This window comes from Bos javanicus, chromosome 17 (assembly GCF_032452875.1).
Source record: "Bos javanicus breed banteng chromosome 17, ARS-OSU_banteng_1.0, whole genome shotgun sequence".
Classification (NCBI taxonomy): Eukaryota; Metazoa; Chordata; class Mammalia; order Artiodactyla; family Bovidae; genus Bos; species Bos javanicus.
The window spans coordinates 40,539,673-40,565,099 of record NC_083884.1 but is presented as its reverse complement, the minus strand read 5'-3'; the positions used below and the strand labels follow the sequence as shown (position 1 = coordinate 40,565,099).

Genomic DNA, 25,427 nt, shown 5'->3' with positions numbered 1-25,427 from the left:
CATTTCCTTCTCCAGAAGCACCATTATTCTTAAAGGAGTGGGTAACCTTCTACTTGTCTGGGACTCTTCCCTGGGGTGTAATTTTGTTAAAGATGACACCTGTGGGTAAGGTGTCTTATCCTGGTGGCACAGTGGATAAGAATCCGCCTGCCAATGGAGGGGATATGGGTTTGATCCCTGGTCCGGGAAGATTCCACATGCCCTGGAGCAACTAAGCCCACGCACCTACAGCCTGTACGCCACAACAAGAGGGGCCACTGCAATGAGAAGCCCGAGCACCGCCAACAAGAGTAGCCCCGGCTTGCCGCACATGGAGAAAGCCTGAGCAAAGCAATGAAGACCCAGTGCAACCAAATATAAATAAGTTAGATAAATGAGTGACTAAAAAAACATGATACCTGTAGTCAAAACAGCCTTTTAGTAGCAGCTGTGAAAGGTTCCACCTTTTCTGAGATAACTGCTAGCAACTGGGGCTAGTAACATAGCAGGCACTTCACCCCTTATCACCTGCTGAGAAGCACAGTTCCCTAGCATCTGCCACAGCAGGCTTCTGCAGGAGAGGGGATAAAGGGGAGGGAAGCACGACTCAAGGGAGACAAAGAGAAAGACTTTACACCCAGAGCCCCCAAGGCGACCTTTCCATCCTTCCTGACCACAAAATGACGGGTCGTTTTCCTAACCAAGATCGCGGGAATTCATGCGGCTTAAGGAAGAATTCCAAAATCTGCTATTCTATATTATGCAACATTGTAAATCAATAATGCTTCAGTAAAATTAATTAACTAATTAATTTTTTAAAAAACCTGCCATTCTGCCACAACATTGTTGTAATGCAACTTGCTTTCCTTGGTATTATTTAGATCAGGTTTATAGGAAGATACAAAAAGCCAATAGTTAGCAGTTTAAAAATGTATATGTGTGTGAGCTCGAAGTATTAGCATCACAAATAACTTCCTGTTCTGGGCCTTTAGCCAGCAGTTGACTAGTTTATCTCACTAGTAATCTGTGATAATAGATTATACGGACAATGGTCTAAGTACTCTGTGTGCATTGACTCCTGTGGCATTGACTCCTGTGGCATTGACTCCTGTGTGCATTAAAACTCCTAGCAGCCCTATGAAGTAGATACTAATATTGCTGTTTTACAGATGATGTAAATGAGGCAGAGAGAGATAAATACCTAGTCCAAGGTCACAACAGTGACTAGAGGGGCCAGAAGAGTTCAGGTCCTCGCTGCTCATGGTGTGGTCTCTTGACCAGCAGCTTGGGTGTCTTCTGAGAGCTTAGTAAAAATGCAGGCTCTCAAGCCTGGAATTGGAATCTGCATTTTAACAAGACTTCCCAGGTGATTCACATGCACACTGAAGTTTAAAAACTGTGGGCTTAGATAGTCTTAGATTTTTTTTCTCTCTGTGCTCATTAAAAATTCAATTATAGTTTAAGACTTCAGGAAATAATGTGTACTTGGCTGATTTAGTATAAAAAATAGGATTGTAAGATGATTTTTGAGTCCTCTCCAAGATCTTCTGAAGAAGATAAATAACATACAATATTTTTTAAGTCCAAAAAGTTATTGAATTCTTATTATATCAGGCATTCTCATTTCATTAAGTCATCATAGAATATTCATGAAATAGATACTGTGCTGTGTTTAGTCGCTCAGTTGTGTCGGACTCTGTGCGACCCCATGGACTGTAGCCCACCAGGCTCCTCTGTCCATGAGAATTCTCTAGGCAAGAATAGTGGAGTGGGTTGCCATGCCCTCCTCCAGGGGATCTTCCTAACCCAGGGATAGAACTCAGGTTTCCCGCATTGCAGGCAGATTCTTTACTGTCTGAGCCACCAGAGAAGCCCAAGAATACTGGAGTGGGTAGCCTATCCCTTCTCCAGGGGACTTCCTGACCTGAAATAGTTACTACTAGCCTCAAATTACAGATGAGAAGACTGTGAGCAGAAGGGTTAAGAAGAAAAGACAATGTAAGGATGGTGAGAGGGAATTTGCAAATGATGCAACCAATAGTATACAAACTGTTCACATAGTTCCACATCAAAAAATAAAATAAGAACTCAATCAAAGAATGGACAGAAAACCTAAAAAGACATTTCTCTAAAGAAGATACACAGATGGCCAACAAGCATATGAATAGATGCTCAACATCACTAATTATTAGAGAAATGCAAATCAAATCTATGGCCATCAGCAAAATAGCTACAAACAATAAAAGCTGACGAGGGTGTGGAGAGAAGGGCACCCTCCTATACTGTTGGAGGGAATGTAAATCGGTAAAGCCACTATGGAGAACAGGATGGAGTTTCCTTAAAAACCTAAAAATAGAGCTACCACATGATCCAGCAGTACCACTCCTGGGAATATGTCTGGAAAAGATGGAACCTCTAAAAATGTAAAAATGTAAAAATTAGTTACACCCCAATGCTCATTGCAGCACTATTGACAATAGCCAAGACACGGAAACATCCTAAATGTTCACCAATAGAGGAATAGACAAAGAAGACGAGGTACATATTTACAATGAAATACTACTCTGCCACCGGAGAAGACAATGGCACCCCACTCTTTCGTGGAAAATCCCATAGATGGAGGAGCCTGGTAGGCTGCAGTCCATGGGGTAGTGAAGAGTCGGACACGACTAAGCGACTTCACTTTCACTTTTTCACTTTCATGCATTGGAGAAGGAAATGGCAACCCACTCCAGTGTTCTTGCCTGGAGAATCCCAGGGGCAGGAGAGCCTGGTGGGCTGATGTCTATGGGGTCACACAGTCGGACACGACTGAAGCGACTTAGCAGCAGCAGCAACTACTCTGCCATAAGAAGAATGAAGTAATGCCATTTGCAGCAACATGGATGGATCCAGAGATTACTGTACTAAGTGAAGCAAGTCAAAGGCAAATTATATGATATCACTTATATGTGAAATCTAAAAATAATTATACAAATGACGTTATTTACAAAACAGACTCACCGATGTGGAAAGCAAACACGGTTACCAAAGGTGAGAGGAGCAGGGGAAGGGATAAATTAGGAGCTTAGGATTAACATATATACATGCCTATATACAAAATAGGCTTCCCTGGTGGCTCAGTGGTAAAGAATCCACCTGCCAACGCAGGAGACATGGGTTTGATCCCTGGGTTGAGAAAATACCCAGGAGAAGGAAATGGGAACCTATTCCAGTGTTCTTTCCCGGGGAATCCCATGGACAGAGGAGCCTGGCAGGCTACAGTCCATGGGGCTGTAAAAGAGTCAGACACAGCTTAGTGACTAAACAGCAACGTATGTAAAATAGATAACCAATAATGACCTACTGTATGGCTCAGGGACTATACTCAATTTTCTGTAATAACCTATATGAGAAAAGAATCTGAAAAGGAATGTATATGTATGTGTAACTCAATCACTTTGCTGTACAACTGAAACTAACACACCACTCAAAATCAATTGTACTCCAATAAAAAGAATGAAAGAAAAAAGGTTAGAAGGAGCTAGGACATGGCAGCTCCATTGATAGCTCTGCTTCTTGAATCGAGCTCCTCACATTGATTTCCTAGCAGGTGGCACAGTGAACCATCTGCTAACCTTTGACCAAAAGGTTACTTTCTTCAAACCCTGTCTCCAAAACACAAGACATTTTTCACTTAATCCTGAGCACATTTCTCCATCATTTAAGGTAGTGATATTAATGTAACCTAAGAGAGTATCGAAGAATTGATGCTTTTGAACTGTGGTGTTGGAGAAGACTCTTGAGAGTCCCCTGGACTGCCAGAAGATCCAACCAGTCCATCAGCCCTGGGATTTCTTTGGAAGGAATGATGCTAAAGCTGAAACTCCAGTACTTTGGCTAACTCATGCAAAGAGTTGACTCATTGGAAAAGGCTCTGATGCTGGGAGGGATTTGGGGGCAGGAGGAAAAGGGGACGACAGAGGATGAGATGGCTGGATGGCATCACTGACTCAATGGACGTGGGTCTGAGTGAACTCTGGGAGTTGGTGATGGACAGGGAGGCCTGGCGTGCTGTGATTCATGAGGTCGCAAAGAGTCGGACACGACTGAGCGACTGAACTGACTGAAGAGATTATCAACCTTGGAAAATTAAGTCAAAGCCCAGAAAAGCAAATCAGCTCTTCTCCTTTAGTTGATACCATAAAGTTGTATATTGTCTAAAAAACAAAGCAGAAAACTAGAGTATGAGACAAAGCTTGTCCTTTGAAGTCTTCTTCTAAGGGCTTGGTTTAGATGTTTTTCAGAGTGATGCCAGCAACTGATTTTTTTTTTCTGGAAGTCACATTGGTGATGATTCACCTGGCCAATTATTTAAGGTAGGATTTATTTGAAACTGCCGTCACTTGTAGATAAATTTTGATTCAGGCACATCACATGCTACAATTACAGAATAAAATGCAGATTAGCCCACAAAATGTGTCAGGCCCATTAAAATGTGTAAGCTTTATCATGAATTAGTTTTTTACAAGGTGACATGTTTGCTTCCTGAATTACAATGATGAGACTTAAGTTGAATTTCCAGGAGGACTGTTTGGTTCTTTCTTCTAATAGGAAACCACTGGCAGTTTTGTATGAAGTCATTTTCTATTTTTAAAACAACTGCATTTGAGACATAACTATGAGTGTGACAGTTTCACAGGGCAAAAAGCGAGATGAATAAATGGGTCTGAAACCCAGGCTAATGGAGCGAGCTTTTCAAAATCACATACAGTTATGTACTTCTTTCACTACTTATAGCTTCATTCATCATAATGTTTTTTGGCCATTTCCTAGAGAGTATTTCCAATTCTAATATATTTCTAACAAAAGTCCCATGGTGGAATTCTGCAATATTCCTGGTTTACATGTACAGATTTTCTAGTAGATCTCTGATGGCTGAATAAATACATTAATATATTTACTTAGTAATCTGGATATAACTTGGGTTTCCTGGGTGGCTCAGTGGTAAAGAATCCATCTGCCAGTACAGGAGATGCAAGAGACATGGGTTGGACCCTTGGGTCAGGAAAATCCCTTGGAGAAGGGAATGGCAACCCAAGCCAGTATTCTTGCCTGGGAAATTCCACGAATGGAGGAGCCTGGTGGGCTACAGTCCATGATTCTTTCCATGCAAAGAATCAGACACAACTGAGCATACACACACCTGCTGGGTATAACGTACATAATTCATCATACAAACAAGAAGCAGGCCTAGGCTGTCATCCTTCTGATCAAGACTATGTGACCTTGAGCAGGGCACTCAGCTCTCTGAACCTCAGTGTTCTCATCTGAAAAATGATAGGTTAAATTAGATTCTATTTTATGGGGCCTTTTTAATTTAATATTCCATAGGAATTATTCCATCAGTCTCTCAATTTGGACCAAGTAGAAATTTATTTTAAAAATCTTAATAAAAAATGTACCTTTTAAAATGTAATTTTATAACTTAAAAGCAGCACGGGACCTGGAATTGAGTAAACAGATAGTATCATTTGTTTGCAGACAGATGTAAAAATACATAACCATGCTCTAAGATACTTTAAAATCACTTCAGAATTTTGTTTATGATATTAGTTTTCATAGTAAGGCCATTTTAATGCCAAAATAACACTATCTATAAAATCTCTTCACTGTGTAATAAAACTTAGCAAATTGATAATAAAACTTACATGAAAGAATAAGCCGGCAAATAAAATGTTTCAAATATACAGACAAGAAAAGTACCCCACATCAAATTAAACTCACATTTATCAAAAACATATGGATTCTAAACATAAAAACGATGTTTGACTTTGAGGGAATTGGTTGGGAAATGCTATAAAGGAACATTTTAGGATGGCAAAAATATTCATGTTTTTAATCTAAAAAGTAAGTGCATTGGTGTGTTCACTTTGTAAAATGTTACCTAGCTGGACACTAGGTGAATATATTTACTCAAGGATATGTTAATGGCAACCCACTCCAGTATTCTTGCCTGGAGAATCCCATGGAGGGAGGAGCCTGGTACAGTCCATGGGGTCGCAAAGAGTCGGACATGACTGAGCGACTTCACTTTCACTTTCACCTTTTTAAAAAAGTTTCAAAAGTTGGACCTACTGACACTTTTTTCCACAAGAATCTTTATCCCTTTATTAGTTGTAGAATAAATAAAATCGAAGATCCATCCATCATATAGGAGACAATTTATTCTCTAATTATGCCAGTCAAAAGAAAGGAGTAGGAAACAAAACTTTAAAAAGCACAGGGAGTAGTTTGTGAAGCATCCCGTGAGGTAATGGTCCTCCATCCCCACCTCTTCTACTTGATTCCTCAAGGCCTTTGGAATTGGGTTTCTGTCTCCTTTTTATGTCACACTACAATCCCAGGACATCTGTGGTGAATATTTAGATTAAATAGGAAAATGGGACAACCCATGATGTTCTAACAAGAACAACAGATTATACGTATCTAAAAGACCAAAAAAATATCTTATTCATGTTCATTTTTGTATCCTCCGAAGCTCATGGCCAACTTTTCAGTATTCAGTAAGGATTCAATTTCTATTTGTTACATTCAATTTCAAATATATATGATAAAAATTTAGAATCAAAAATATTTTTAAAGGGAAAAACATTAAAATTGGGCAGAAAAATAAAATGTAATGAATCAGCAAATTAGTTCGTTAGTGGCAGTACACTAATACACATGAATCATCTCACAGAATAATGGAGTCTCACTAGAGATGAGATTGAAATTAAAACAATTATAGCTATTAATAAGAATGAAGAGTGTTACAGCAAAAAGGGAAAATTTGATTTTAAAATTAAATTGAAAGTGGAAGTGTTAGTCGTGTAGTTGTGTCTGACTCTTTGCCACCCCCATGGAATGTAGCCCGCAGTGCTCCTCTGTTCAGGGAATTCACTCCCTTCTTCATGTGATCTTTGCGACCCAGGGATCAAACCTGGGTCACCTGCATTACAGGCAGATTCTTTACCATCTGAGCCACTAGGGAAGCCCCAAAATTAAACTAGCCTTTAGTAAAAACTCTATAAAACTCTTAAAAGCGCTCTGAAATCATCCTCAAAATTTCTGCAAAACTTCTCAGCTATTTTCTCATCCTCTGATAATCCACTTAGTTTTTCCTCACATATCAGCATTCAGCATAAATTTTTAAATGATTTCTCATGATATTTGATTGCTTTTTCATTATTAATAGTGACAAAATATTTTCCATGTTTTTATTGCAATTATACAATATTTGATGTAAAGTATGCAGCACATCAACTTTTTATTTGCCTAACCAGAGTTCATACCCACTTACACCAATATCTTTACAAGAACATGAGCTTCTCATTGAGATCAGTTCCAAATTCAGAAAGAAGAGAACTAAGTCCCAACAACTTAGGTCCTAAGTGATGGGTCTAGGAGAAACTGAAATTGTAACATCTGATCTGCATACCATATGTTGACCACAGCAGTATTCAAGCAACAATCTTGCCCAAAGAGTTGGACCTCAAGAGCCAGATTCCAATTTTGGAAAACACAAGAGGACAGAGGAACACATTAAATGACATGACACCAGGCAAATTCAGAATGTTGGGTATTTCTGCTGGATGACCAACCCAGTCTCTGTAACAAGAAAAGAAAGAAGACTGTACCAGCTTATTGTTGCTGTTGTTCAGTTGCCAAGTCATGTCTGACTCTGCGACCCCATGAATTGCAGCACACCCAGGCCTCTCTGTCCTTCACCTTCTCCCAGAGTTCACCCAAGTTCATGTCCATTGAATCGGTGATGCCATCAAACCATCTCATCCTCAGCTGCCCTCTTCTCCTTTTGCCTTCAATCTTTCCCAGCATCAGGGTCTTTTCCAATGAATGGGCTCTTCAAATTAGGTGGCCAAAGTACCAGAGCTTCAGCTTCAGCATCAGTCCTTCCAATGAGTGAGTATTCAGGGTTGATTTCCCTTAGGATTGACTGGTTTGATCTGCTTGCTATCCAAGGGACTCTCAAAACTCTTATCCAGCATCACAGTTTGAAAATATCAATTCTTCAGCGTTCAGCCTTCTTTATGGTCCAACTCTCACATCCATACAAGACTGCTGGAAAGACCATAGCTTTGACTATATGGACCTGTCTTTGCTTTTCAATATGCTACCTAGGTTTGTCATAGCCTTTCTTCCAAAAAGCAACCATCTTCTAATTTCATGGCTGCAGTCACCATCCACAGTGATTTTGAAGCCCAAGAAGAGAAAGTCTGTCGCTACTTCCACCTGTACCAGCTTATAGGACATCAAAGGAGAGAACACAACCAAATGCAATTAGGTGTGGACCTAATTCGGATCCATATTTTTTGCAATCAGCTGTAAAAATGCATTTTAGAGGCAATGAGGGAAATATTACCATGGACTAGTCATTACCTGTTGTCAGAGGATAGTTTTATATTTTGCTAGATGTGATAATGACAATGTGGCTATGTAAGAATATGTTCATTTGGTAGGGGGCAGGGTGCTGATGCACAGTGAAATACGTGGGGCTTCCCATGTGGCTTAGCGGTAAAGAATCCCCCTGCCAATGCAGGAGAGATAGGAAACTCAGGTTCTATCCCTGGGTCAGGAAGATCCCCTGGAGAAGGAAATGGCCACTCACTCCAGTATTCTTGCCTGGAAAATCCCATAGACAGAGAAGCCTGTCCATGGGGTCTCAAAGAGTCAGACACGACTGAGCAACTTAGAATGCATGCTTGTGAAATATGTAGGATATAGTAAAATATCTGAATATCTGAAATTCACTTTAAAATATTTTAGCAAATGAAAAAGAAAAAAACTATGTGATCAAATGTGGGAAGTTTTTGATAAATTGTTGAACATGAGTGACAGGTAAGTGGGATATGTTCTAAAATATTCATAACAAAAAATTTTTAATGTTAGAGTCAAAAAGATTGATACATAACTCCCCATTATCAAAAATAAACAACAGTGATTTTTAAAACTATTTGCAGACTTTAAATACAAATACATTGTTCACAGTCTTTTAGACAATCCTTGGAAGTCTCTGGCCTCAATAAGTTTGTATCTTTCACCACCTAATTCCACTCACTGTAAATATATCATGAGAAAATAACAGAGAAGGAGAAACACCCAAAAGTATTCATGCAGCTTTAACTGTAACAGAGGAAATTTGGAATTTAAATATAAAATATAGAACATGAAGTGAATTATTATGCATCAACATAATGTAAAATCTGAAGCCTATCAAAAGTGATAAGAATTTGAGCTATGTAAACACACGAAACCAAGTAGACACTGACACAGATTATAAGAAATTTTAAGGATCATTAAAACTCTTTCATGGTTGCAAGTGACAGAAAAGCCAACCCAGGATGGTTTAAGGAGAAAAGGAAATCAATTGGCTGATGGAAATGAAAAGTTTAAAAGACACGAAAATCACCGTGAAATGAATGATAGACAAACGAAAACACAAAATAGGAAAAAATTTTAGAAGAAAACAAGGGCAAAAATCTAGGAGACTCCGGATTTGGTGATGGATTTTTAGATACAATATCAAAAGCGTAATGAAAGAAAAATCGATTATTAAAATTGATAAATGTTAAATATTAAAGTGGCTTTTTAAACTAAATATTAAAGTTGTTTATTAAAACTAAAACTTGTGCTCTGCTCTATCAAAGACTATGTTAAGAAAATGAAAAGACAAGCCACAAACCAGGAGGAAATATTTGCAGAACATTAATCTGATAAAAGACTTGTCTCTAAAATACATGCAGAACTGTTAAAACTCAACAATAAGAAAATAAACAATTATTTTATAATAGGCAAACATTATGAACAGACATCACATCAAAGAAAATATTCAGATGGCAAATAAGTATATGATCATTGGTCATTATGGAATTATGAACTAAAACAGCAATGAGACATAACTACATCTGGTAAGAATGGCTAAAGGTGAGAACAGAAAGACCACCAAATGCTGACATGGGTGCAAAGTAACAAGGACTCTCACTGAACTGCAAGCGAGATGGCAAAACGGTATAGCTTTGGCAGTTTCCTTTCTGATCTTTTGTTGTTGTTGGAGTATAGTTGCTTTACAATGTTGTGTTGGTTTCTGCTGTACCACCAAGTGACTCAGCTATCAGATCAGATCAGATCAGTCGCTCAGTCGTGTCCGACTCTTTGCGACCCCATGAATCACAGCACGCCAGGCCTCCCTGTCCATCACCAACTCCCAGAGTTCACCCAGACTCACGTCCATCAAGTCAGTGATGCCATCCAGCCATCTCATCCTCTGTCGTCCCCTTCTCCTCCTGCCCCTAATCCCTCCCAGCATCAGAGTCTTTTCCAATGAGTCAACTCTTCACATGAGGTGCCCAAAGTACTGGAGTTTCAGCTTTAGCATCATTCCTTCCAAAGAAATCCCAGGGCTGATCTCCTTCAGAATGGACTGGTTGGATCTCCTTGCAGACCAAGGGACTCTCAAGAGTCTTCTCCAATACCACAGTTCAAAAGCATCAGTTCTTCGGCGCTCAATCTTCTTCACAGTCCAACTCTCACATCCATACATGACCACTGGAAAAACCATAGCCTTGACTAGACGAACCTTTGTTGGCAAACTGATGTCTCTGCTTTTGAATATGCTATCTAGGTTGGTTATAACTTTCCTTCCAAGGAGTAAGCGTCTTTTAATTTCATGGCTGCAGTCACCATCTGTAGTGATTTTGGAGCCCAGAAAAATAAAGTCTGACACTGTTTCCACTGTTTCCCCATCTATTTCCCATGAAGTGGTGGGACCAGATGCCATGATCTTCGTTTTCTGAATGTTGGGCTTTAAGCCAACTTTTTCACTCTCCACTTTCACTTTCATCAAGAGGCTTTTGAGTTCCTCTTCACTTTCTGCCATAAGGGTGGTGTCATCTGCATATCTGAGGTTATTGATATTTCTCCCAGCAATCTTGATTCCAGTTTGTGTTTCTTCCAGTCCAGGGTTTCTCATGATGTACTCTGCATATAAGTTAAATAAACAGGGTGACGATATACAGCCTTGACGAACTCCTTTTCCTATTTGGAACCAGCCTCTTGAGAAATTTGTATGCGGGTCAGGAAGCAACAGTTAGAACTGGACATGGAACAACAGACTCAGCTATATGTATACATATATCCCCTCCCTCTTAACCCTCCCTCTCACTCACACCCACCCCACCCATCTAGGTCATTGCAGAGCACAGAGCTAAGCTCCCTGTGCTATACGGCAGCTTCCCACTAGTTATTTTCTTTACACATGGTAGTGTATATATGTCAACCCTTCTCTCCCAGTTCGTCTCACTCTCCACTTCCTGCCCTGTGTCTACACATCTGTCCTCTATGTGTGCATCTCTATTCCTTCCCTGCAAACAGCTCATCTGTACCATCTTTCTAGATTCCACTCATATGCATTAAGATACAATATTTGTTTTTCTCTTTCTGACTTATTTCAACTTGGCAGTTTCTTACAAAGCTAAACAGAGTCTTACCATATGATCCAGCAATCACATTGCTGAGTATGTACCAAATTGATCTGAAAACATATCCATGCAAAAGTCTCATAGAAGTTTTTTTTTTTTTTCTCAGAATTGCCAAGATGATTAGGTAAACAAATTGTAATACAACCCTACAATGGAAGGCTATTCAGCGATAAAAATAAGTGAACACTCCAGCCATGAAAAGACATGGAGGAAATTTCAATGCACATTGACAAGTTAATGAAGCCAATCTGAAAAGGCTACCCACTGTATGATTCCAGCTCTATGATATCCAGGAAAAGGCAAAACTTTAGAGAGAGAAAAAGGATCAGTGGTTGCCAGGAACTCAATGAGGGAAGAGGGGGGATGTGTAGGTGAAGCACAGGGACATTTAAAGGGTTGAAAAGTACTGTCATGGTGGGTATGTGACCTTACGAAGTGGTCAAAACCTGAAGACTTAGAGCACAGAGAGCAAACCTTGGTGTACACAAATTTTAAAAATCACTTAAGAGTCTGGGGGATTTTAGAATAGAATTCAGACAGTGACAGGAGAATAACTGTGTTACAAATATATAAACCAGTCTCACTGGAGGCAGTGGGTGAAAGGAGCTGACTTTTGGTAACTTTGACCTTAAGCAACTTTGGAAATGAGCAGAGCCCTAAGCCCAAAGGCAAAAGGAAGATAAGGAAGCATTGTACTCTAGCTGACAAAGTTTCTTCTCCTGAAGTACTGGTTAGCATTTCTGATACTTGTATACTCATATTTGGGCTTCCCTCCTGGCTTAGAAGGTAAAGAATCTGCCTGCAATGCGGGAGACCTGGTGGGAATTAAACAGTTAAATAAATGGGTGGCAAAGAATGGGAGCCAAGCGTCTCACGATTGCAGTGAGAATTTACAGATAAGCAAGGGATATGCTTAAAAATAGGCTTGTGATTTTAAAACATAAAGGAAATAAGATAAAATGTGACATTTCTTGCAGAAATCACAATTAGTCATATTCTATTTAACTACCTTTAAAAAACTGAAGTATAGTTTATTTACAATGTTTCATTAGTTTGAGGTACACAGCAAAGTGATTCCATTATACATATACATAATTCCACACAGACATACCATCCAAATCATTTAAAGCAAGTTGAAGGAACAAAATGCCAGCCAACATTTTACTAAGCTTACATCTTGCTCAAATTTTTATCAATCAAATATGTCAAGTTTCTAAAAATATAAGAAACTTAAATCAGTAATAATGAAAATATGATCACTACTATAATTTGTATTAACATCAAAGCAGCCCCAGGTACAAAAAACATAAACTGTATGATATGAAAAAAATTCCTAAATTAGTGAGAACAGGACATCACAAATCTTCTCAAGGCAACTCAGCCTAGGCCGAGTGCATAATAAAAGCAGCAGAATCGTGTAGAATAAGTGTGCATGGTTCTTTCATTCTCAAGTCCATTGTCATTTGAGTATCACATAGGTGAGCAATTAAGGAAGCTTCAGTCTCCTTGTGAAAGATACAGAAAAGCCCTTTACCTGTGAACACCATCCGCTTTCCCACTGTGGCTGATACTGGTTCTCGAAATGTCACACACGCCATGGCCAAGGTTGTAGCTGTGCTACTGAATTTCCTTTCCCAACTTCCTCAGACCAATGTATCTGTACCAGAAAGAGCCAAAGACTCTGCTGTCTCTCCTTTCCCTGTCTGTGACCTGAACTAGGTGGTTGCTAAGGACTCATTATGACAGGAAGGCAGAGTGTTCCTTCTAACACTGTTCAGTATTCCAGCCTCCAGGAACAGACAGACACAGCCGCAGCATCCCCAGGAATGGTGCCCAATCATCTCTTTCCCTTATCTGTCAACATCAAGTCAAGAATAGACCTGTTAGGGTACTAGAAATAGAGCAGCCTTACGGCACCCATGACCTGGCAGACTCAATCATCACCATCTTTCAACATAGCCGCAAAAAATGTTGTGCAGAAGGGTGTTATCACAAAACCAAACCAAAGAATCACAAACTCGTGGTTAAAAGCTTTTGAGGAAACCTGGCTAGATAAAATACAAATAAAAATTGTATTAATAAATGAATAAGATAATTGCTTATGTATTTCCCCCCATTTCAGTACTTCCTTAAACATAATCTGAATGAATAAGATAATTGCTTATGTATTTCCCCCACATTTCAGTACTTCCTTAAACATAATCTGTGCCTCAGTCACATAGTCTATTTGTGGTTCCCATCATGTGAGATGCTCTTTCATTCTTCTGAGCCTTTACCCATTCATTTGTACTTCCTGTAACATTCCTCTGGGAAATTTTTTGTCCTCTGAGAGGTGGAGCCCACGTCTCCTCTCCCAGGAGGAGGTCTGCCGACACAGCTGACCACTGGCTCTTTCATGCCCCTTTAACTTCTATGGCATCTTTTTTTATACCTACCTGTTAAATTCCTTCCACTTTGTTTCATTTGTCTATTTTCTCTGCTTCTTACTAGAATCCAACTCCCAGTTCAGGGGAAAAAGCATCTTTATTCATATTTCAATTTCCAGAGACTACTATACAATAGATACTTAAGAAATGTTTGTGGGATGAATAAATTAATAGCTAATTCCAGCCTTCCTGGAAATATAATATTGACCATTTGATAATCCATGGAATATAAACTTTAATGGAAATTTTGAATTCAATCTTAAATATACAGCATGTATTCTTTACTGAAAATGTAATGCCTTTTGTTTGTTGAGAGAAATTACACTAAGAACACTCTATGTTAACTATAGACAGGGTTGCTAGCAGGCTAGCAAAGGGATGTGCCCCCAGGTCTCTCATCAAGTGTATGCTTTAGGGCTTCCCTGGTGGCTCAAGTGGTAAAGAATCTGCCTGCCAATGTAGGAGACACGGGTTTGATCCCTAATCTAGGAAGATCCCACATGCTGCACAGCGGTTAAGCTCATGTGCCACAGCTGTTGAGCCAGTGCTCTATAGCCCAGGAGCTGCTGCAACTACTGGGCCCCTGTGCTACAACTATTGAAGTCAGTGTAATGAGAAGCCCACACACCACAACTAGAGAAAAGCCTGCACAGCAGTGAAGACCCAGCACAGCTGAAAACAAAACATAAATAAATGTTTTAAAGGGGCTGCTGTAGTTGCGGGGAGCTGGTCTCTGTCAGAGGTCAAGCCCTCCCTGGGCAGCATGGTCAGAAGACTCAGTGAGGTGAGGAGATAAAGTCATAGGTTTCCACCTGTCATGGGACCATTTTTCATCTGTTGAGCCAAGGCTTTGTTGAGCCCTTACCACAGTTCAGCTTCTTCCTCTGCCCAATCCTGCTTCAGCTTCTTTCTGTCCACAGGTATAGATCTCAAATAACCATCTTGCCCACCACCAGCTTCCAAAGAGCATGACCAGAGCATGACCAGACCACACAGATGTGTAACAGAAAAGAACAGACCTGACTCCATATTGGATTTGTTCCTTTAGCTCTAACCCTTGTGCTCTGTTGCCTGTACTGTCTTGCTGGCTCTGACCTTTGTGAAAGAATGTTGCCTCTTGCCTAAAATATAGCCCATTCTCAAGGTTCTGATCTTTAAAGGTATAACATTCTTCCATTTATATAGATTAAAATTTGCAGGACAGAGAATAACATTTGTCTTGTTGGAGGTTTATAGGAACATTGTGGCCCGACCTACCTGGATAATTGCAAGAACAAAGGATTCTAGCACCAACCAGTTTGCAACAACCAGTCACAACCTCTCTCCTTTAGTATAAAAGTAGCTGAATTCTAGCTCAGCTAAGATGGTTCTTTGGGACATGAGCCCACCATCTTCTCCATCTACTGGCTTCCTGAATAAAATCACTATTCCCTGCTCTAGCACCTTGACTCTAGATTCACTGGCCTGTTGTGCAGTGAGCAGGAACATCTTGGTCTCAGTAGCAGATGCACATGCACAAGTGGGTTATTCAGAGGACTTCTCATTTTAACCACTCAACACTTTAACCAGAAGCTATTCTTTTTCTTCAGCACAGGCAAGTCACGTCACGCTTTTTTGCTACTAGTCTGATCTGTTCAGCATGGCACTCTTAATCGCTGCAGTCACAGAGGCTTTTCGACTCTTCTTGAGGTTAGCCAGTTCTTGTTACTATAATCAAGGGCTCTCTAACACCAGCTGAAAGCTTTTCTCTGAAAATTCCCTATTTGTGTCCTTGGAGCTACCACTTTCCAAGACAGTCAAGTTTGAAATCTCCTAGGAGAAGGCGATGGCACCCCACTCCAGTACTCTTGCCTGGAAAATCCCATGGATGGAGGAGCCTGGCAGGCTGCAGTCCACGGGGTCACAAAGAGTCGGACGCGACTGAGCGACTTCACTTTCACTTTTCACTTTCATGCATTGGAGAAGGAAATGGCAACCCACTCCAGTGTTCTTGCCTGGAGAATCCCAGGGACGGGGGAGCCTGGTGGGCTGCCGTCTATGGGGTCTCACAGAGTCGAACATGACTGAAGTGACTTAGCAGCAGCAGCAGGGGAAGACAGGAGCCCACCCATTCAGGTTTCTCACCATGGTTTTGGGTTTTTGTGATGGTGAGAGAGAAGGGAAGGAGGAACCTGAATGAGGAAAAGTAATTCTTTAGTAAAATACACTTTTGTCCAATGACCTCCAGTTAACCTACCCTGGAAATTCAGGCTTCCACTTTGCCTTAGAGACTGTTACAAACTTTACAGTCTGTTGTGGGCTTAAGGTCAGCAATGCTGATGGCAAAAAGCTGGAGGGAAAGAAAAACAGAGGAGAGAATTAGTTTTTCTCTGGGAGACTATTTCACCAACTCAATACTTATTTTGGTTCATTTGTTGTATTTTGTTAGTGATTGAGTCACTTTGCTGTACATCAGAAACTAACACAATATTGTAAATCTACTTCAGTTTAAAAACAAAGAAAACAATTAGTAAAAAATTTAATAATTAAATGAAATATTTACATGGTTCCAAGACAAAATCCCTAAAATAAAGGATATTTAGAGAAGTCAAGCTAGAGAAGTCTAGCTTGCCATCTACATCTTGTTACCTTTTTTTCCTTAAAGGAAAACTTATAAAAACTAAAAGAAAAAACAGATTTATAATCATATCCTCCCTTTTCTTAGAAAAAGAGTAGCAAACCAAATGCATGTTTTTCCACCTTCCCTTTATTCAACTAGACCTCTATTAATGGTTATCTGGGGTATTTCCAATCTCTTGCTTTTATAAAATGTGTTATAAAGTATGTGCCCAGTTGCTCAGTCGTGTCTGATTCTTTGCAACCCCATTAACTGTAGCCCACCAGGCTCCTCTGTCCATGGGATTTTCCAGACAAGAATACTGGAGTGGGTTGCCATTTCCTTCTCCATCATAAAGTATGAGTTTGTGCAAACATTTTGTTACATATTTAGCAGTACACCTTTGGGGTAGATTCCTGGAAGTGTGATTCCCAGACCAGAGGGTAAAAGCATATATAAGTTAGCTTGGCATTGCCAAATTTCTCCCCTCTTAAGGGCTGAAACATTTTGTTTTCCAACCAGCAATGTTCAAGAATTCCTATTTCCACACACTACCCACAGGGTGTTTTATCAAACTTCTGGATTTATGACAGATAAAAAATGGTCACATAGTAATTGACATTCCTATTTTATCAGCAAGTCCGAACATCTTTTCCTATGTTTAGGAGCTATTTGCATGGTTTTCTAAAACCCTTCTGGTCATAGCTCTTGTGTAATTTTTACTATCAGGCATTGGGCTTTTTCTACTTGTATAAGAATGATCTAACATTCCAAAGAAGGACAGTAGACATGCCGACAGATACTCACAGAATCACAGGGAAGAAGAACACTGGTCACAGGATACATTGAATCCCTAGTTTGTTCCCAGAGACACAGGGATAAAGGGGAGCGTCACCTGCCGTTCCTGGGACAGAGGGTGAGGCTCACATCTGAACTGTCTCAAACAAAGATGAGGATCCAAGCAAGGAAAGGGGGCTTGGGGATGGGGTGGGCAGAGAGGGAGTTCTGGACAAAGAAGACAGTTTGAGCAAATGGCCCAGAGAGGAGACACAGCCCACAGAACTGTGCAGGGCACAGAGGGTAACGGGTAAGGAGGCTGCAGTGGCTCTGGCAGGCCTGCCCAGAGTGGAGACTCGAGTTTGTACGCAGCAGGGCTCCCCGAAGGTTCATATGGACAGAGACTGCTCAGTCTTGGGTTTAAACAGAAGTTGCTAGGCTGGGTGGAGACTGAGCTTTTGGGAGCAGGAGGCAGGGCTGGAAGTGGTCCAGGCAAGTGCAGGTGAGGCTAAGGCAGAAGTGACAGAGCAGGCAGAGAAGGGATGCATTCGGGAAATGTGCTGAGTCAAGGTTGTAAGGAGTCGGGAGGACCCGGGCTTTCCAGCCTCAGTGACGGTGAGTAGTAGGACCACAAAATAAAATAGAGAAAACAAGAGACAGAGAGAAAACCAAGGCCAATAAGTAGAGCAATGGTGTTAACTCAGTGTGGACACGACAGGCTAACTGAGCAGCTAAAATGAAGCCCACATTGTCATCAAATGTTCTGACAGCCTCTAAACTCATTACAGGGGATTAAAGACGGTTTCCCACAGCTACCAGATGCACTTCTATTAGAGAAAATCCCTATTGTTTATTAATCAGCAGCAGCCTCCCCTGATGACGCTCAGGGTTTACTGCTCGGCACAAATGAAATGTTGGCTATTGTCTTACTTTGCTAATATAACAGCTACTTGAGAGTTGAAAACTGTTTCATGGTACAGCTGCGAACGCCAGTGCTGAGCCCTGCAAGAACGCCTGGTCCAGCATTTGGCAAGGCATCAGGCTGTACATTTAATGACAGAAAGTGACACAAACTAGAAATTTGCATAATACAGCAATGGAACTTCCCTCCAGGTGAATATAGGTCAGAATTTGCTAAAATTACATAGTAATGTCGAAATACCCTATTACTAAGTACACTTTGCAAACTGGGGAGCTTTGCCACCCTTGCACCAGTGAATCTTTCTTTATACCATTAAGTGCCAAATATTTTTAGGTCCTTTCCTTATATTCCCATTTTTAGGCAACAATCTGGGAAACTCACACAAAGGAGTCACACACCTGGCCTCAAATGCCAGCAATCTTCTGTGTGTCATTGGCAAGCTGATTTTCTGTAAAATGAGAATAATTGTGCCCGCTGTAGGGCAAAGGGTGTAATGTACATAAAATGCTTGTTCTGGTACTGAACGCCTAGTATATGTGCAGTAAATATTCACTGCAATATTAGTCTCATCAGCTCCCCCTTACATTGGCCTCTCCCCAGTCTTCCCTTAGAAATACATGTGATGAGTATACATTTAAAGTGTGACCATCATGGACACTGAGATTATCATATGAGGTGAAATAAATCAGACAGAAAAAGACAAATATCATATGATATCACTTATATGTGGAATCTTAAAACATGATACAAATGAACTTATTTACAAAGCAGAAACAGAATTATAGACAAAGAAAACAAACTGAAGGAGATAGCAGGGGCTGCGGGGGGAGATAAATGAGGAGTTTTGTTGTTGTTGTTCAGTTGCTATGTTGTATCTGACTCTTTTGTGACCACATGGACTGTAGCTCATCAGGCTCCTCTGTCCATGGGATTTCCCAGGCAGGAAATACTGGAGTGCGTCTATAGCCATACCACGCTGAATGCACCCAATCTCATTTGATCTTGAAAGCTAAGCAGGGTCGGGCCTGGTTAGTACTTAGAAGGGAGAAATACTGGGGTTGCCATTTCCTTCTCCAGGGGATCTTCCCAGTCCAGGGATCCAACCTGTGTCTCCTGTTTTAGCTGTCAGATTCTTTACCATTAAGCCACCAGGGAAGCCCAAAATTCAGAGTTTAGGATTAACATATACACAGTATTATATATAAAATAGGTAAGCAGAAAGGACCTACTATATAGCACAGGGAACTCTACTTAGTATCATGTAATAACCTATAATGGAAGAAATTCTGAAAAATAATATATATATATGCATAACTGAATCACTTTGCTGTTTACTTGAAACTAACACAACATTGTAAATTAACTATACTTCAATAAAATAAATAAATAAGGAAAATAAGTAAATAGAACAATAAAGTGTGACCACTATAACCTTTCTTTTTATATTTGGGTTTTTTGGCCAGTTCATGAAAGGGTCTGTATTCTTCCTCCTTTTCTTGCAGTTAGAATTTGGGTAAGTTGGCACCAGCAATTCTACTTCCTGCCCCTCCAATCAACCCAACTTCCCATGGTGTGGTTAATACAATTAGGGATTCTAGCACACATGCTTTTTCTATAAAAACATTGTTTAACAAAATTAAAACCACAAAACATTAGAATTGCTATCACCTAACTGTTATAGTCTACATTAAGAAACAATAAATAATTAAACCAGTGCTTTAGCAGCCATATGGTGATGTCTGACAAATGTGAGAATTGTTATTGTGAAACGGGGCCTTGGTTACTCCTGAGACAGAGCCCCTTGGCTTCCACTGGAGCAATCTGATCATGGGAGGGGTCAGCTGAGTGCCAACCCAAGGCTCAGGGGAGCTGGCAGCAGAACTAGGACAAACTCACCCTCCTGGCCCCCCGTGCAGGGTGCCCTTCTCCCTGCTCGGTCTTGTACAAGAATCCGTCATCTCGTTTTCTCAGGCGTGGTGCAGTGGACGTCAAAAGCCCCTGGAGTTCTGCTCTAACGTTCATGCCGTCTTCCTTCTGTCACTAGCTGAATTTTCTGGTGAAGGCTTTTTAGTGAGCAATAAACAAATATCACTAGACACTTCTAAATGTGCCAGATACCATTGGCTTCACAACAATTCTATGACACAAAATGTTTATCCCTGATTTATTAGTGAGGTTGGCGAATTCCAGAAAGTTTGCTATCAAAGTCTGGTCTCACTGTACCTAACAGAGAATGTGGAGTCCCAAATCTGGTTAATTACTTCTGAGTCAAATAAATGAAATCTAATTTTGATCTTCAATAAACATATTTGTCTCCTGTGATAGAAACCATACTGGAAAAGAATAAGGAAAAAAATGTATATATAGGTATCACTGAATCACTTTGCTGTACAGCAGAAATTAACACAACATTGTAAACCAACTATACTTCAATAAAATAATTTTTAAAGAGCACAATATAAGAATTTCTAATAAAAAACACAAACATTTCTCAAAACTATGAATATGGTAACTTTGAATACAAGTGAAAATCTCCCATAAGTAGACACAATTCTCTCTACGTGTGATTACAACTTCTCAACCTGTGATAGTAACATTCCATCCTAAATGATCCTGGCTAATACTCTTCCACTTTTGCCTTTAAAAAAAGAAAGAAAAAAAAAAAATATATATATATATATATATTTGGCTGCATTGGGTCTTAGTTGCAGCATGTGAATTATTTTAGTTGTAGCATATGGGATCTAGTTTCCCCATCAGGGATCGAACCCAGGCCCCATGCAATGGGAACCTGAAGTCTTAGCCATTGGATCACCTGGGAACTCCCCCCACCTTTGTCTTTGAGAAAATCAATCCCCTTCCAAATGTCTCCTCTTCCCCTTCCACCAGCACCAATTTCCTGAGATCCTCAAATGCCCATACTTCCTCCTCTGTGTTCCTAGAGGCTTTAAGTTTTACTGTGGCTATCGCGCAGACTCATCTTTGTGTAGGTAAGTATGCCTCTCCACAATGGTCTCCCCCAAAGTGAAGTTCTGCTCATTTCTGCTCCCCAGCAACCTTAGCCTCCTGAGGCACTCGCTGTACCGCCACTCAGACGCAGGTTCTGACACAGCAAGAAGGAGAAAATTCCTTCCTCTACAAGATGCTCCCTTGGAAGGCTGCCAACAGACATTCTTGGACCCCAATCGGCAACACAATCTGGGATGAAAGCTCTTCTGATTTTTTTTGTCATGCTGGTGGAATCCTAGTCCCTTGACCAGGGATTGAACCCAGGCCCTTAGCAGTGAAAGCACTGAGTCCTAACCGCTGGACGATCAGGGAATTCCTCTTCTGATTATTCAAAAAGCACACTACGGACTGGGTAGATCAGGGGAGGCACTGGTGATCTGGAAATACCCCGGGCTTTCATTGAATCCAGTGAATCGCACCACGCTTCATCTCTCGTCTGGATGAAGTCTTCCTCCTGCCTGGATACATCTACCTGTGGGAAATTCTCCCATCAGCACTTCCCTCCACCCAGCAACTTTTTTCCTACCCCACATCCAGTCAGTCAGACACACTTCAAGCTATTTTCCTGAGACTCTCCCAGCTTCCTTTGGAAACATTGAATAATGACAGAGGAATAGCAGAGAGTGAAGTTTTCCCCAGAGAACAGCCAGGAACCAACCCGTCTTACCTTTCTGAGCAAATGTATATTTGCCATGGAGTATAAATATTTATAGTTAAGGGGGAGAAAAGCAATTAAATGTCATTTAGAATGATATGTGTGCCTTCTATGAGTTCTTCTTAAATTCCTCCTTAGGATAAATGTCTGAAGTGCAGGGTCTCCTTTTCATCTAGTTTCCTGAGACTAAGCACTACAGCCCAGGATTGATTTCAATGTCTGACCTTTGATACTGGAAGAGAAGATGTAGCTCCTCGGCATTTGCCAATCATTTGGCAAATCATGACATAGAGCCTTCAAATATATGGATCTGCGAAAAGGGTCTTATAATTACAAAAAAAACCTAAAAACAGCATATCACTCAGTCATTGAAAAGAATGAAATAATGCAGCAACATGGATCAACCTAGAGATTTTCACACTAAGTGAAGTAAGTCAGGGAAAGACAAATATCATATGATATTACCTATATGTGGAATCTAAAAAATTGATAAAAGGGAACTTATTTACACAGCAAAAACAGACCCACAGACATAGAAAACAAACTTACATTTACCAAAGGGGAAAGCAATGAGGAGGAATACTTTGGGAATTTGGGGTTAATACACATGACTACATATAAAACAGATAAACAAAAAGGACCTACTATATAGCACAGACAATGATATTTAATATCCTGTAATAATCCATAATGAAAAAGAATATGAAAAAGAATATTTATTATACATTTATAACTGAATTACTTTGCAATATTAAACTTGAAACACTGTATAAATCAACTACAGTTCAATAAAAGTTTTTTAAAATAATAAAATAGCTATTATCTTTCTTTTGAAATGGATTATACACTGGTTTATAGTAAAAATATTCGGTCTAGTCTTAAGAAAAAACTACACTGCTTTGGAAATTTTCATTTTTTTAGCAAACCCCATTTAGGTTTAAATGGGAAAATAACTTTTCTCCTTATATATTTTCTTAGAATCTTTCACTTAATCTTTTTATTAAACTGAAAGGAGTACGCTGAGGCTGTATATTGTCACCCTGCTTATTTAACTTACATGCAGAGTACATCAAGTGAAATGCCAGGCTGGATGAAGCACAAGCTGTAATCAAGATTGCCAGGAGAAATATCAATAACGTCAGATATTCAGATGACACCAGCCTAATAGCAGAAAGCAAAGAGGAACTAAAGAGCCTCTTGATGAAGATGAAAGAAGAGAGTGAAAAACCTGGCTTAAAACTTGACATTCAAAAAACAAAGGTCATGGCATCCGGTCCCATGGCTTCATGGCAAATAGATGGGGAAACAATGGAAACAGTAACAGACTTTATTTTCTTGGGCTCCAAAATCACTGAGGGTGGTGACTGCAACCATGAAATTAAAAGACGCTTGCTCCTTGGAAGAAAAGCCATAACAAACCTAGACAGTGTATTAAAAAGCAGAGACATCACTTTGCCAACAAAAGTCCATATAGTCAAAGCTATGGTTTTTTCATAGCACATGGAGCTTCCCAGATGGCGCTAGTGGTAAAGAACCTGCCTGCCAATGCAGAACTAAGAGTTGCCGGTTCAATCCCTGGGTCGGGAAGATCCCCTGGAGGAGGAAAAAGGTAACTCACTCCAGTATTCTTGCCTGGTAAATCCCAGGAACAGAGAAGCCTAGCAGACTACAGTCCATGGGGTCGCAAAGAGTCTGTCACGACTACTGTGATACACACCCGATTCTTCCAGTCGTCATGTACAGATGTGAGAGTTGGACTGTAAAGAAGGCCGAGAACTGAAGAACTGATGCTTTTGAACTGTGAAGCTGGAGAAGACTCTTGAGAGTCCCTTGGACTGCAAGGAGACCAAAGCAGTCAATCCAAAAGAAATTAGCCCTGAATATTTATTGGAAGGACTGATGCTGAAGCTGAAACTCCAATACTTTGGCCAACTGATGCGAGAGCTGACTTGTTGGAAAAGATCCTGATGCTGGGAAAGACAGGGCAAGAGGAGAAGAGAGTGACCGAGGACAAGTCGGTTGGATGGCATCACTGACTCAATAGACATGAGTTTAAGCAAACTCTGGGAGAGGTGAAGGACAAGGAAGCCTGCAGCCTGCTGCTAAGTCACTTCAGTCGTGTCCGACTCTGTGCGACCCCATAGATGGCAGCCCACCAGGCTCCCCTGTCCCTGGGATTCTCCAGGCAAGAACACTGGAGTGGGTTGCCATTTCCTTCTCCAATGCATGAAAGCGAAAAGTGAAAGTAAAGTTGCTCAGTCGTGTCTGACTCTTAGCAACCCCATGGACTGCAGCCTACTAGGCTCCTCCATCCATGGGATTTTCCAGGCAAGAGTACTGGAGTGGGGTGCCATTGCCTTCTCCAAGCCTGCAGCCTATGGGGTGGCAAAGAGCCGGAGGGTAGCAACTCAGCCACTGAATAACAATGTAGCATTTTAAATCATTCTTTCAAACCTCTAGGGAAAACATGTCTAGGAATAGTTTGGGGGGATGGGGTGGGATGATAACATCTAGGAAACGACACATGAATGGGTCCTCCTTGATGAAGAAGTTGAATCCACCCCTGCACCCATTCCCACACCATCTGTTAATAGATGGGAGAAGTTAATGCAAAACCAAGGTAAAATGTTTTGTACTGAGGAAAGTTAAAGGTGTGGTGGGGAATGGATCTGGGGGCTCTTGGACTAAAATGAAGGGTTTGGTAGCCTGGGGATGGTTAGTTGAGGGCAGGGTACATAGGGGGCTGGGCTTGGTTATCCAAGAAACCAGCGAAGTCTAATTTCAGCAAGTGACCCCTTTTAATTTCAAGTTGTTTGTTATCTCGGACTTGGCTGCATGTAATTCCATTTGGCAGCATGTGTTGGTGGCCTGGTCGGGAAGTTGAAGAATGCAGGACAGGCCCTTTGTAGAGCAAAACTCAGCAGGAAATGTACCTCAGCCTGCAGGGGCCTAAGGATGGGGGAGAGGTAATTCCAGAGAGAGGAGACACATGGGAAAGCGAACCTTCAGGGTATCGTCTGAAATCTCAGAACAGAGAGAGAGCAATGTCCACAACCTGCAGGAAAGGGGTTTTATTGGGGCATTTTATTTTATTTAAATAAGTACATTTTATTTTATTTTTATTTTACTTATTTACTGTATTAATTTATAATTTAAAATTAATGTTATTTTAATACAAATTCATATTTATAATAAATAAAATAATGTTAGTTTAATTCAGTTTATTTAAAGGCATATTTATTCACATTTTTATTTACTGTATTTAATTTATAATTTTAATAAATTAATTGTAATATCATATAAATTTATCATTTATAATAAATAAAATAACTAATTTAATTTGGCTAAATAAAAGCATTTACTTTATTTACTTAAAGGTATTTTATTGGGAGTTCTGAAGTAACTGCTGAGCCCAAATTCTGACAACCTGAGGATTTTGGGTGCAGACACCCCAAAGTAATGGGTAGCAATAATCCAAATCAAACAGCAAGCCAAAAATAACTAAAATATTTGAGAATAATTAGTTTTATTATTATAAACATTTTAA

The 25,427-nt window shown here is 40.3% G+C and overlaps 1 protein-coding gene across 1 annotated transcript in view; it reads right to left on the bottom strand.

Moving 5' to 3' along the window:
• SPMIP2 (sperm microtubule inner protein 2) overlaps positions 1 to 13,226 on the bottom strand; it is a 133,400-nt gene extending 120,174 nt beyond the window's left edge. Inside the window, exon 1 of the mRNA XM_061384317.1 lies at positions 13,030 to 13,226. Within this exon, the coding sequence (XP_061240301.1) occupies positions 13,030 to 13,093 (64 nt within the window). The 5' untranslated portion in view covers positions 13,094 to 13,226. The remainder of the gene's footprint in view (positions 1 to 13,029) is intronic.
• Positions 13,227 to 25,427: the final 12,201 nt, after the last annotated feature.